Source organism: Cynocephalus volans, chromosome 11 (assembly GCF_027409185.1).
Source record: "Cynocephalus volans isolate mCynVol1 chromosome 11, mCynVol1.pri, whole genome shotgun sequence".
Classification (NCBI taxonomy): domain Eukaryota; kingdom Metazoa; phylum Chordata; class Mammalia; order Dermoptera; family Cynocephalidae; genus Cynocephalus; species Cynocephalus volans.
Genome location: NC_084470.1, coordinates 64287476 through 64300798, shown reverse-complemented (window position 1 = coordinate 64300798; position 13323 = coordinate 64287476). Strand labels below are relative to the sequence as shown.

Below are 13323 nucleotides of genomic sequence, written 5' to 3'. Positions count from 1 at the left end.
ACCTACAGGCTCCTGGGGTCTGTCCTCAGTGGGTGGAGAGGGCTGTCTACCTCACATGGTGAAGACCTCTTTCTACCCCTGGGGTGATGGGTACAGCTGCCTTTGAATCTTCCCAAAGACTCTTCCCCTCCTACAGTAAGGCAGGCCAAAATTCAGAGAGCCAGTGCCTGGATTTCAGTCTTCCCAGGGCACCGAGGTGCAAATGGGATTCAAGCAGGTGGTAAAGTTGACAATGTGACTTGACTGGTTTGCATTCCCTACAGAAGGATGTGTTCTTGGAAGACTCTCCCAATATTGTTTCATCTTCCTCCTCCCTGCCAACATCACACACTATTGAAAAAGCACTTATTTCTGTAGAAAAAGTATAATTTATAAACAGCTTTCTATTCTACCTCCATGTTGTCTCTGACCTTCACAAAAAACAATCAAGAGCCCTCTGGGGACCAAAGAGCCGAAGACCACATGTCCACGGAGCTGGGAAGACAACCAGGGGGAGAGTGCTGAGAGCAGGAGCCTGGTGGTCTCAGTGGGAGAGCAGGACTCCTGAGTGAAGCTGTCAGAACCAGCTGAGCCTCAAATTTAGGCATGAGCCTTTTACATTGTGAATACTATTACACTTTAATTTCTAATTCCATGTTCAAAATAAAATAAAAGGAAAGTAATCTAAGGTACATGCTGAGAGCTAGGAATGCTGGCTTGTTCCTACAGTTCAGTGACTGTGTCCAGCCATGCCCCAGCCACGGCCCCAGCTGGCCTCGTCTTCTCTTACAGCCTTAACATCCCCAATTGTAGAACATCAGGAAATGAACCACACAGCTATGCAAGCTGAGGCAGTACCATTTCCAGAGGACATGGGCTGGGTATTAATCCCAGTTCGTCTTCATTGGCTATGGCATGTTAAAGTCCTTTCTCACCCTCTAGTTTTCTTTTCTAAATTATCTCAAATTATGGGAGACACGTAAGAGTCCTCTGGAAATCACAACTTTCTTCTCTGCCAAGACAGGTAGCCTCCCATCCTGGGGAGTTCAGGCTGGGGCCTGAATCCTAACCTTGCCACCTGCTAGCTGGTGACCTGGAGCAAGATTCTGTCCCTCTTAGCCTCAGTTTCCTTCTCTGTAAATAAAGGTAATTATAACATGCACCTCATAGAACTTTTGAGAGTCAAAAGAGATAGTATACAAAAGTACTTTGCACTGGCCTGGCACTTAGTAAACAGTCTGTGAACCTTCATCACTGTTGACAGCAACATCTTCATCTTTTCCACCATCTGAATTTTCATGTTTTAAGGAACGTGCACAAGGAACTCTGCAAATGTACCTGAATAATGGCCGTTTTTGCCTTCCTCCACCTGCCCTGAAAGAGCAAAAAGTGTTCACTTCTTCTACCCCACCCACACCCATTAATCTCATAATAATATGAGATTATTAAATTTGAAGTTGTCTTTTGGGAAACACAACACATGGAAAGGTATAGCAAGGTTAAGTGTTTTTTACTGGAAAATGATTGGGGGCCTGGACTTCCAAGGTGGGCTTAGACCACCAGTTCTCTTTTAAATAAGGAGAGAATGACCTTTAACCCATCAAAAAGGGACAGGCTAAGCAGACAACCAAGAGAGGCATGTAGCATTTCCACTGGCCCTAACGATGACTGATTGGTTGAGAACCCAGACACAGAGCCCCTTCTTTATTTGCAAAGCTGGAGAACACTCCATTAACCTGATTTTTGAAGGAGAATCAGCCAGTGCTTATGTAAAATCTTGGCACACTGAATGTTAGAGAAGGTCATCACAGCTTTATGGAATATCTGGTCAGCCCCTCTTTTCTGTTTTCTCAGTTCACTTGTTTATGCAACAGTTTCAACGCAGAACTTTAAATTCCACAAGCCACTCTATAGTGGCAACAATTGTTTTAATGTATTTAAAACGGCTTGCTGCTTTGCCCGATTAGGGCTGGTTCCCTCAAGGTAGGGCCTACTTATGCGTAAAATGAAACAACCCAATGAGCTCCAGGCTTCTCTGGATGTTGCTAGTAGATTGGAGGAGGCAGAGAACTCCTGCCAGGGGTATGAATGTCCCCCGACATCCATTTCCAGGGGAAAGCATCTGAGGTCTGCTGGCTAAGAGCTGTCTCCATGGCTACCAGACTTCCAAGGAAGAAGCAGCTTTTGACTGGTGACCTTGGGACGGATGTGATGGCCCTAACAATTCTCGCTCCTTCCCAGGGCCACTCTGCGGTCAGGCTTGGTCAGTCAGCCAACAGGCTTCTCCTTGGGCTCTCCCTGGCTCTGCTCTGGTCCCTGAATGCTAACGCTTCATTTCAGTGAAGAACTTGGCTGAGTCAGGGCAAAAATATGTAAGGGGGGGGCGGGAGTCCCTCTGGACCTCATGTCACTTGAGATGAAAAATGTTATGCTGCCTCTGTACTATAACAATCTGAGACTATAAACAATGATTTAATTAATGACCATAGAAGAATATTTGCTCACTGATGTTACGTGGTCTAAAACCCCATAACTGATGCAACGTGAAGCCAATGTTTACATGGGCGCAGATGACTAGAACCTAACATTTTGATGGCAACTGCTACTTTGAAGAGTGATAAACAATGACATTTCATTCCCAAGGCCCTTAACAAGAGAAGCAGAGGGAGGAAGGTGGAACTGTTGAGAGGGGCTGACTCTGGTAGGGAAGGAAATAACTGGATTTGGACAGGAAGAGAAAGGGAATCATTGTGGAATCCAACAACCCATCCAGCTAAGCAGCTACTATTACCTCCCTGGATTTTCCAAGTTGCAGTGCTCAGAACTTAGAAATCTTAAGGGCTACATTCTATAGCCAGGCCCTGAAATACTCTGAGTTGACTAAATTGTCTTCAAAAAGATGCTTCAAAGATTCCTATAAACAATAACTAAAACTAAATTATGGTGTAATATTAGTTGATTAAGACAAGACTTCAATTTGAGTAATTTTCATCAGCTGGACACAGACAGTGGTAAAAACAATAACCCATAACTAAATGCATACTATCTGATGGGAGGAATTGTAATCCGATGTGGCAGGAATAACAGAAAAATTTTTTTAAATTAAGAAACAGAAAGGAACTTTTTTTTACAAGACCACAGAATGAAGGAAAAATGGGAAAAGCGTAGCTCACTCATGGTTTTCAAATGCCAACAAAGTTCCAAGACTTATTTCAAGAACAGCCTCTTCACTCAGAGGAAATCTGGGATCTACTCAGCATCCCTCTCCTGAGCCTTTGTTCCTCCTATATTTCCCCCTGAAATGAAGCCAAACACAATTACTGACAAGCAGAGACAAGCAGAATTACTGATACCTTTTAGTGAGGCAAGCCACCCAACACACTAAAATACTTGTAGAATGTGTTATTTTAGAGTTTCGAGGAAATGTTAAAAACTATCCATGCAGCCCTTCATTTTTTAGATGAGGAAATCGAGACTTGCTTACAAGACTGTTCCAAATAGAAGCAGATAGAGACGATGCCAAGCGAAGGGAAAGATGCACACAGGTTTATCACCTGGCTAGGCACCTCCTCCCAGAGAACTTCCCACACCCCCCACCCACAGTACTGAGCCCTCGCAGAGCACATACTTTTCTCTGTAGGCTTTACCCCTGCCCATGCACAGTTCAGCAAGAGGAGAGAACTGGCCCACGCTGGACGTCGTAATTGGGGAGAAGGGGGGAAGGGAACTTGAAATCAGAATTTAGATTTGCTGGTCACCGTCAAGTGGAGAACACATAAGTTCTCCTTTGCAATATCATGCCTCGTCAACAGTATGTGTTGTGCGGATGGATAGGTATATGCTATATGGGGTGGCCATCTCCAATTGTGCACTTGTCATAATAGTGAAGGTCTATCTACAGAGAAGAAGAATGCCATGAACATTAGAAAGAAACCAGGAAGGAAACAAACAAAAATAAAAACACATCTCCCAGGTCCCTCAGGAGACCCAAGCTTCCCTTCCCACTGAGGCTTCTGAGTCACTCCTCTCTTTCTCCAAAACACTCTTTTTTAATTTCAGGGAGAAACTTTGTTGCTTGCAACTACAATAACATCGTCTTAAGTTACCAAAACTGGAACTGAGACCTGCAAACCCTTCACCGAGTCCTCTTTCCTCCAATGAAGTCCAAACACTGGAAATTTTATGAAGGATGGCTTAGGAGATCAGTATAAAAACAGATCACCTAAAACCATTGTTACCAATTTGCTGTACTGCTGCACACATTTTTCTTTATCAGTATTTATAGACAATTTATCCATTTTTCAAACATCAGAGAAGCTCCCAGTCTGAGTAAGATATGAGGCTGGGCTATCAGAGCATCCACGATGAAACTGAGTCCAAGGCTGCTCTCGTGAAGCCTGCCGCCTCAAAGGGGAGATAAGATAGGTCCACAGGTCAATATAACACAATGGAATAATTTAGGACACTTATGTACCCAGCACTGAGCCACGAGCTTTATCTGTATGGTCTCATTCCATGCCGACAGCATCTGTTTGGGGCAGATATTGTCACTACCACCAGTCTGCAGGTGATGTAACTCAGACCCACTCAGGTAGGTCTGGTATCTCGCACACAGGTGGTGGACGGTGGAGGCTGGGTTTGAATTCAGTGAGTCTGGACTCTCCCACCTGTTGCCTGCTATGCTTCACCTTCTCGCTGTGTGTAAAATGAAGAGAAGCCCTAAGAGACCATTACTTCCCTCCTGTGCCATCCCCGAACTAGGATTGATAATCAATTAACCTTATGAATATAAAAAAGCTAACAATTATTGACCACTTATTATGTCCCTGCATTGAAGTAGGTGCCTAATATATAGCATTTCATTAATGAGAATCAAAGGAAGAACTGAATACAAAATTTCGGTTAGACAGGAGGAATAAGTTTAGGAGGTCTATAGTACAACATGGTGACTATAGTTAATAACAATGCATTGTATCTTCGAAAATTGCTAAGAGAGTAGATTTTTAGTGTTGTCACAAATAAATGAAAAGTCTGTAAGGCAATACATATGTTAATTGGCTTGATTTAGCCATTGCACAATGTATACATATACCAAAACATCACGTTATATACCATAATATATACAATTTTGATTTGCCAATTAAAAAAAGAATCAAAGGAAGAACTATTATTACCACTCTTATTTTGAATGTTGTAACATTGAAGCAAGTTAAAGCTAAATAATTTAATTAGTCATGTAGGCAAAGTTATGCTATGGGAGCATTTAAAACCAGAAATCTCAGTGGCTTAAATAAACAAAGGTTTATTTGTCATGCAAACTGTGTATCCAGTGTGGGTTGGCAGATGGTGGGGGCAGGGTGAGAGGCAAATGCTCCATGTGGTCACTCAGAGACTCAGGCTGCAGCATCTCTTGACTATTCCATCTGGAGCATGTAGTTTCAGAGTTCATGAGAGCAGGAGAAGAGAGTATGGACCAGCACACCAGCTCTTAAATGCTATAGCCCAGAAAGGACGCAGGTTGCTTTCACTCAGCCTATTGGCCAGAACCAGTCTTGAGGCCTCACGTAACTGCAAGAGGGCTGAGAACGGTGACAGAGTACATGGATACTTGGTGTCCAGTAAATGTCTCTGCCATCGCAATGCTCCCAAGTCACTATACTCAATCACTAAGTAGCAGAGTGGAGAGGCTTAACTACTCCACTTAACTGGGCCCTCAAAATTCATAAACATACTTTGAGAAAAGCTGTTACAAGTCTATCAATAATCAGGTAAAAACACTCAGACTTTATTTCAGAATTCACAGCCTTCTCTCAGAACTCTGCTTTCTCATGACTATTCCTAATTCTGCACATCCAAGGGGAAGTTATTCAGAGCCAAGTACACTGGGGAAACCCACCTTTGTTGGCACATGCCATCCACTTGAGGTTGTCTGCAAAAGCAGCCTCTCGTCCGATGAGGTACGTGAAGATGCGAACCTGAAAGGAAGACACACACGTGGGTGAATGGTCTTCACTTTTCACCGTCCTGTGCAGCCCACATGCACGGCTCACACACATGTGGTTTACCTCTTTAATGCTCTGTGCTTCCCATCTGTAGGAACATATTTAAGACATCTGAAGTACAGTCAGCTAGAAATATATTCAAAACTGGGGCCTTTGATCTTTTAAACCATATGGCACTGGTGGTGGCTGTTTTTCGGTGTGCAACTCACGACAGAGGAGAACAACTTGAAATGGCAGACTGGCGGTATCATGGGCCTGGGTTTGTTCCACACATATGCACAGGGATCATCCAGGCCTGGACCAGACAGCCAACCATCTTCCTCACTCACAGAGGAAACGCAGAGTGTGTGCTCTTTTTGGGAATAAAAGCACCACCGAAAGACCCTCAACATTTCCCCCCAGTGGTGAGGACAGGCTGCAGACACTCTCCTGCCATCTGTGGTGTCGGGCGTGATTTTAGGAGGTAATTAACTGGGATGAGAGGCACAGCCTGTGGCTAGCAGACCAAGGGCGACTCTCTCTAGTCTTCCCAAGCTTTTGGCTCCCAAAGAGCAGAGAACACATATAAAACCATGGCTCTCTCCTTTTCGACTGCTTCCTGAACTCCCTCTCACGAGGCCAGAACTTTCTGAAACAAAATGCATCTACCTGGTAGAGTAGTACTTCAGGGTTAGGTGGAAGAAAGATAAAAAATTGAAAGGGTCAAAACACTTTAATTCAAGTTTAACACAGTATGTGAGTGAACACTACACAGTCCAGACAAAACTCTTCGGGCAGACTGAGGACAGCCTTTTAGCCACCTCTTTGAGACGGAGATCAGTGTCGACATGGTGGCACCAAGCTCTGCCTGCTAATGTCCCCTCCACTCCCCCGGACTGGTGGGTCAGGCGCTCCTTGTGTGGGCAGGTCTGTGAGGTGGCTCTCCCCCACTAGGCTGTCCACTTGAGGAGGGGAAGAAAAGGACATGCCTCCTTTAACTGACTGTGTCCCAACGGAGCATAATACTTGCAGTGTTACAACTCAGTACATGAATGGATCAACATGAGTGCTTATAGCTGACTGCAAGCATGAAGATTTTGCTTTAATTGTGAAACTTACTCCTCCAGAAAAAGCTCCAGTCTCCCAGAAAGTTATCTGTGAAGGCTAGTTGTTAGCTGATGGTTTATTTCCCACTTAAAGAGATGTTTAAATGCACATTATTATTATGGAATCTCAGTCTGTCCTCGTTTGTGCGGGACAAGGCAGTCATTTCATTCATCACAGCCCCTGCAAGGGGGCTTCCTGGGTGATGCGCAGGCAGACTGACTTTTGCCTCTTTTCACTCTCCTATCTCTTTCCCACACCATTCCCACTAGAGTTACATTTCGGAGCAAGGACGTTACATGTTTCCTAAAACTGGAAGAGTCTGACTTCTCTTGGGGGTGGGGGAGGCAAAGATCCAGCCTCCTACGGCCAAAGGTGGCTCCCATTGACCCCATTACACAGCACTGCCTCCCTTGCTCACTTTTCCTACCTGGCAACAGTTATAATTTAGCTGAGGATTTCTGATTTAGGAAGAAACTGAGGCCCAGCTAAGGAAAGTGTTTTGCTTAGTTTCACCAAGGTTTGATCTCATGAGAGAGGTCTTCCAAGACCTAAGGACAGCACTGGGGCCTCCTTTCCACCTCCTGGAGATGCTGGTTTGGTCAATACAGAATGCCACAACCAGCTCCAAGGCCCAGAGCCAGCACCCACAGGAGCCAGGACTGGAATCCAGTCTCTTGAGACCAGACCCATGCTTTTTTCATAAATCTTTGTCTTTAATTTCAAATTTAATCTCTTCAAAGGGAAAACATTAGGGCTCTTAGCCAAGCAAGAAAACATAAGAGATAGCTCTTAGGAAATGAAGCAAAGAGTCTATCTTTGTAGACAAAGACCCAACGCAAAGCAACCCATTTGTTTTTGAGTAAAGGTAGCTGTGTGTGCCAGCCTCCTCTGCTGTCCAGATGAAGAGCCTTAATATAAATCGAGTTCTTTCTCGGGGGCATAGTTAAAACTCCAGAACAATGCTGTGAATCACTGGCAAAACTTCTACAATTCCTGATTTAAAAGATGGCAACCTACTTGGAAAACCAGTAGTACTGTGCCAAACTTCAGACCACACATGATTGCTCAAGAATAATTATGCTAACAATAACCATAATAACGAAAGCCAGCACCATGACCCCTTACTCCACCCACACTGCCCCTACCATCACCAGCACTGCGGCTTCTACAGTTCACACTATCCCCTGAGTCAGGTACTACACTAAGGGATTTTTAGGCATAATATTTGTTCTGTTGGTTGGTATTTTATTTTATTGCTTAGGAAAGAATGTCAGAATCATGTTCAATATTTCTATTTATGTGCAGTCCTTGGCTCCCAGTGGACTGACTTCCTTATCTGAGTGGAAATGATTTGTTGCATGTCTGCCTATAAAATAAGCATAATCAAATGATACTGGGTTCACGCACTGCATTTCTCACAATAATACCTTTCAACTGACCGCAGAAGAAAAGGGATTTTACTTCAAAGTATGAAACATTTTGATGAGCAATTTAACAATATCCATAGCATTTTATATTTGTAAATTTTTTGACCTAGTAGTTCTACCTCTTGGCATTTATCTTATAGCCAGGATAACAAATGAAATGCCAATGGGGAATAACAGGTAACAAAGATGACGGGAAGTGTTAGAAGTATTGGAGAGTGCCTGAGTTCTGGAAGTCCTGTAATTCAGATTTGGACGTCTGTTTTCACAAATACACAATGATAAAAGTACAAGGCTGTTCACCTTCATTACCTGTAATGGTCAAAAACAGTTAAATACAAAGTATCTCTCAACAGCAAATTGGCTACATGGTACATTCAAGTAGTGGGATACCACGCAGCTATATACTCATCCATTATGAATTGGCAAGGGAAAAAAAGCAAGTTGTGAGACATTGTGTAGCACAGAATCCTGTTTTTTCTAAAAGGGGACTTCCACTTTTTACTCGATAAAATTTTGTGTCATTTGAATGATTTTACAAATGAATAAGTATTGCTTTAATAATTAAAGATTGTTTTAAATGAGAAGAAAGTAATGACATTGCTACTCCCTGAATAATTTTGTACGGATATAGGAAGAATAAACTTATCCATGAAAATCAAACACAAAAAGGGATGATGTGTGGATATTAAGTCCTGGTCTTGCGTATTCCAGTGAGGGTGTCCTTACTCTACTGCTCATTTAACTGAATGCAAAACCTCTATGAGTTACACAGTCAAACTGCTCATTCCATTATTTTGTATAACCTGATGGATTTTATTTGCAAAATGGAAGCTTTCTTCCCTAGGAAGTACCACCAAACAATGTTCACTGATCTGCCTTGAGCCCAGCTACTTCTCGGATGTGGCAAGGAGCATCAGCAGAGCCAGATCTTGGGTGGTCCTGAAAGCCAGGTGCACAGCACAGACAACCATGGGAAGGAGCCAGGGCACATGCGGGCCAGGGCAGTCATCAGAATACACCAAAGCACCCCAGAGAGACTGGCCTTGGAAGGCACTGCTTCCATGAACACAGCTCAAAATCAGGGGTAAAGAAAGTCTGCATCGAACTATTAGTTCATTTTGATCTCCCATTTAAATTTGGATGGTCTTTAAATATTCTACAAACCAAATTAAGCTTAATAAAATGTTAAGATATAGGCTTTCAAAGTTCAAAGCCACTTATTTTAATCTACTTAGTATAAAATTTCCCAAATGAAACAAACAAAACCTCAATCCAGTTTTTCTAAAAAACATTATGCCTTTTATTCATGTAGACGCAATCCCCATCACAAACATGGAGGGGCACCATTCCTCTCAACATTTAGTGAATATAGATAATGTGAGTTTGCAAAGATAATGAATCAAATTGTCTCCTTTCTGTAGCCATTAAAAAGGGAGATAAGTGGCTGTTCATAGAATTGCAAGGGGACAATGGCACAACCAGAAAATAGGCTGCTTCTGCTTGTACATCTCACAATGTCCTGTGCTGCAGAGACAGTCCAAGGAAAGCAGTTCATCACCTGTCTGTCATATGTAACTTCTGAGTGCCTACTATGTACCAGGGACCATTCTTGGTGCTAGGGGTACCATGGGTAAACAAAACAAACTCTGCCCTCAGCGAGTGTACGTTTTCTTGGGAGGGAAACAGGTAGAATGCTTATTCATGTAGAATGCTTATTTGTTGGATTCAATGCTGATGAAGAGAATAAAGCAGAGTAAGGTGATGGGGAGTGATGGGGGCTGCTAATTTAGAAAGGGAGGAAGGGAAGACCCTCTGGATATGGTGATATTTGAGCAAAGATCTGGACAAAATGGGGGCAGGGGATAGGGGACAAGCCATATGGCTATTAGGGAAGAGTGTTCCAGGTGAAGGGAACAAAAGGTACAAAGTCCTGGGGTTAGGGATGCCTGAGGGTTTTGGACAGGCCAGTGTGGATGGAGTCACCAGAAGAGGTTGCAGGGGATGAACTTGGAGGGACAATGGGTGCCATATCACATGAACCCTGCAGGCCACTGTTAGAGTGTGGGCTTTATTCCCAGCAAGAACAGAAGCCACAGGAGGGACTGAGGGGAAGCCTGACATGAGCTGACACATAATGTGAAAGGGTCGTTCTGGCTGCAGTGGGAAGAATAGGCCATGGACAGTTGTGCTCCACCTGGCTGCCCATTCAATTTTCCTATGATGTTCCTGTAATTCTGAATGCCCAGGTCCCATCCAAGAACGATTCAATCAGAGCCTCTGGAAGCAGGGCCCAACTTTTAATCTCCCCACAGAGATTCCAATTTGCAGCCACTTTTGAGAACCACAGCGGGACCCCCAGCCAGGCCAGTCTCTGCCACTCAGAGAGACCTGAGAGCTGCTGGGTCCACACGCCTCAAGTCAACCATGCCAGAACAGGCAGGTGCCACAGGACCCCCAGCCCAGAGAGATAAGGGTAGAAACAGAGATACAAAGTAAGAGGCCACAGAGATGGTCCAGGTAAGAGACAACAGTGTTCTGGCCAGGGAGGTCAAAGTTGACTTAGACTTTCTTGGGCCCTAAACTCACCAGGGGCCTTGAATCACATGTTAAAGATGAAGTCCCAGCAGCCACCCTCCAGATGTTCCCATTAAGTAGGCCCAGGGATCTTTTTTCAGAGTACCCATGGTGGGGCTGATGCAGTTGGTCTAAGGCTAACACTTAAAAAAATAAAACCAAGAAGAGGAGGCCTGAGCAAAGAGAAGTGGGTCTGGGAATTAAAAAATCATTGGAACTATTTCTAAGAAAGCTAATTCTACAGATAGCTAAGGATGAAGACTAAACTTCAAGGAGTTTACAGTCCAGTGGGTGGTAAAAAAAAAATAGAGAAGCTGGATCAAGATGACATTTTTAAAGAAGCTTGTGTCAATCTAAGAACACCAGACACCAGCCAGACTCGGCAAACAGGACCAGCCAACCACACTTTCTTCTCTCCTCAAGAAAGGACAGATCTGTATCCCGTTGTCTGTAGCTACTGAGCTGTGTATTCACACATGAAGCATTACTCCTTGAAATTGAAATAATCCCACTCTTGCTCACAGATGCAGAGGAAAGGGCTGGGGACAGAGCACTAAGGAGCATTGAAATACACAGTCTATACTTTTATAGAAATAAGAAGTCAATCTTTCATTTTAAAATAACATTTAACTATGGATTTATTATCCCCACCCTTTAAAACATGCAATTTATATGGATTATATGTGTAAATGACATTTGCTGCAAGAATTGTCTAGTACCTACGGGTGCCCGCACTCATGGTTTCTAAATTTAAAATGAGCTAAGTGGATCCTCAGCATTAGTGCTGTGGAATCACCTTCAGGTCTTCTCACTTGCTCATGTCCCTTTGGACTCACTACCCAACTTAATTATTGCCCCAAATACCTCCAGCATTTCTCAAAATGATGAATGAGTTCAGCTTCAGAAGGAGGACTCCTGATGTCTGTATGTTTTAAAGTCAATTTGATTCTACTGAATATGTTCTTAGTCTGTATCCTCACAAAGGATATTCCTAACCAACTTCTATTATTATTTGCTCATTTCTATGATGTCTGGTGCAGGGAAGCATTTCTGAATAAAATCTTTAATCTCTAAGCAGAAGGTGAGGGCTGGAACCTGACTATTCACAAAAAGCCTTCATAAATCATTGCCGATACTTATCTTCATGAAAATGCTACAAGAATAGAGATGGGCTCAGAGAAGGTTGACTCCAAAAGAAACAGCTATATTGAGCAAGCTGCTTTAATCTAGAAGCCATCATGCTCATTATAAAAGAAGAAACATCCTCATCCAGAAGGACGAGAGAGGCAACTAAGGTAACACTGCCTCGAGCAGCAATAAAATGGGATAAATTGAATTAAATTAGAAAACTAATAAAATTTCAGTAAATGAACATCATAGATCATTATGAAAAATGGACTGTCATTTTGGGGATGCTCTAAGAGTCTATATAATCTCCTTCCTCCCAAGTACAGGTGCCTGATACCTCATGTGTGGTATTGAAAATATCCCAACTCAGAAAAAAATTTCATTTGTAATCTTCTGCCCAGGGGAATGAAAGTCCAGTTTTACGGCCATCTGTTTTGTCAAAGTGAAGAAGACGGGTGTCTCATGGCCACCCAGATGACCTGGGGTTGATGCAGTGAGACAAAAGAGATTATACACAACTTAACGAAGCAGGAAGAAGTCAAGCTACCAACATCCTCAAAGGTGGCTGATACAGTGCATTAAGACTGTCTTGATTTCATTCAGGGGGCAGAGCCAGTGTTAACCATGTCTGTTTATTTTCTGTATTTTTAAAGCTCTGACATCTGGGCCTTGCTGACCCTGGAGGGACTTCCTCTCCCAGGGCTGGCTAATTCCTGGAGACAGTGAACAACTTGCCTGCAAGGGCATTTCTGTTCTGCAAATCAACCATTCCACAGCCCATGCCCCAAACCACCTTCTTTCATCAGGCTCTTACCCACCTGCCCCAATCACCCCAGGGCTACATATCAGATGACTCAGGACAGCCCTGACACCCCAGTGTCTTCTGAAATCACTCAGACTATCCAATCCTAAGCCTTCTTATTCTACTTTGCCTCTTTCTTCCCACGGAACCCTGTAGTTCCTCTCTCTGCCTACTCATCCAGCCTCGGTGCCTGTCATGGTGTAACCTGTCATCGTGTGGTGGGCCTCCTGCTTGTAGGGGACTATGAGTATAATAAACTTTCTTTCACGACAGTCATCTCCATGTCTGTGTGCCTGAATAAAACAAATTCCAGATACCCTTAAAA

The 13323-nt window shown here is 43.4% G+C and overlaps 1 protein-coding gene across 2 annotated transcripts in view; it reads right to left on the bottom strand.

Annotated features, from left to right (window-relative positions):
- The window catches only part of CACNA2D3 (calcium voltage-gated channel auxiliary subunit alpha2delta 3), an 828419-nt gene that overhangs the window by 297923 nt on the left and 517173 nt on the right, over positions 1–13323 (bottom strand). For both annotated transcript variants that reach the window (XM_063114014.1, XM_063114015.1), the window contains exon 12: positions 5876–5954. In XM_063114014.1, coding sequence (XP_062970084.1) covers positions 5876–5954 — 79 coding nt within the window. The remainder of the gene's footprint in view (positions 1–5875; positions 5955–13323) is intronic.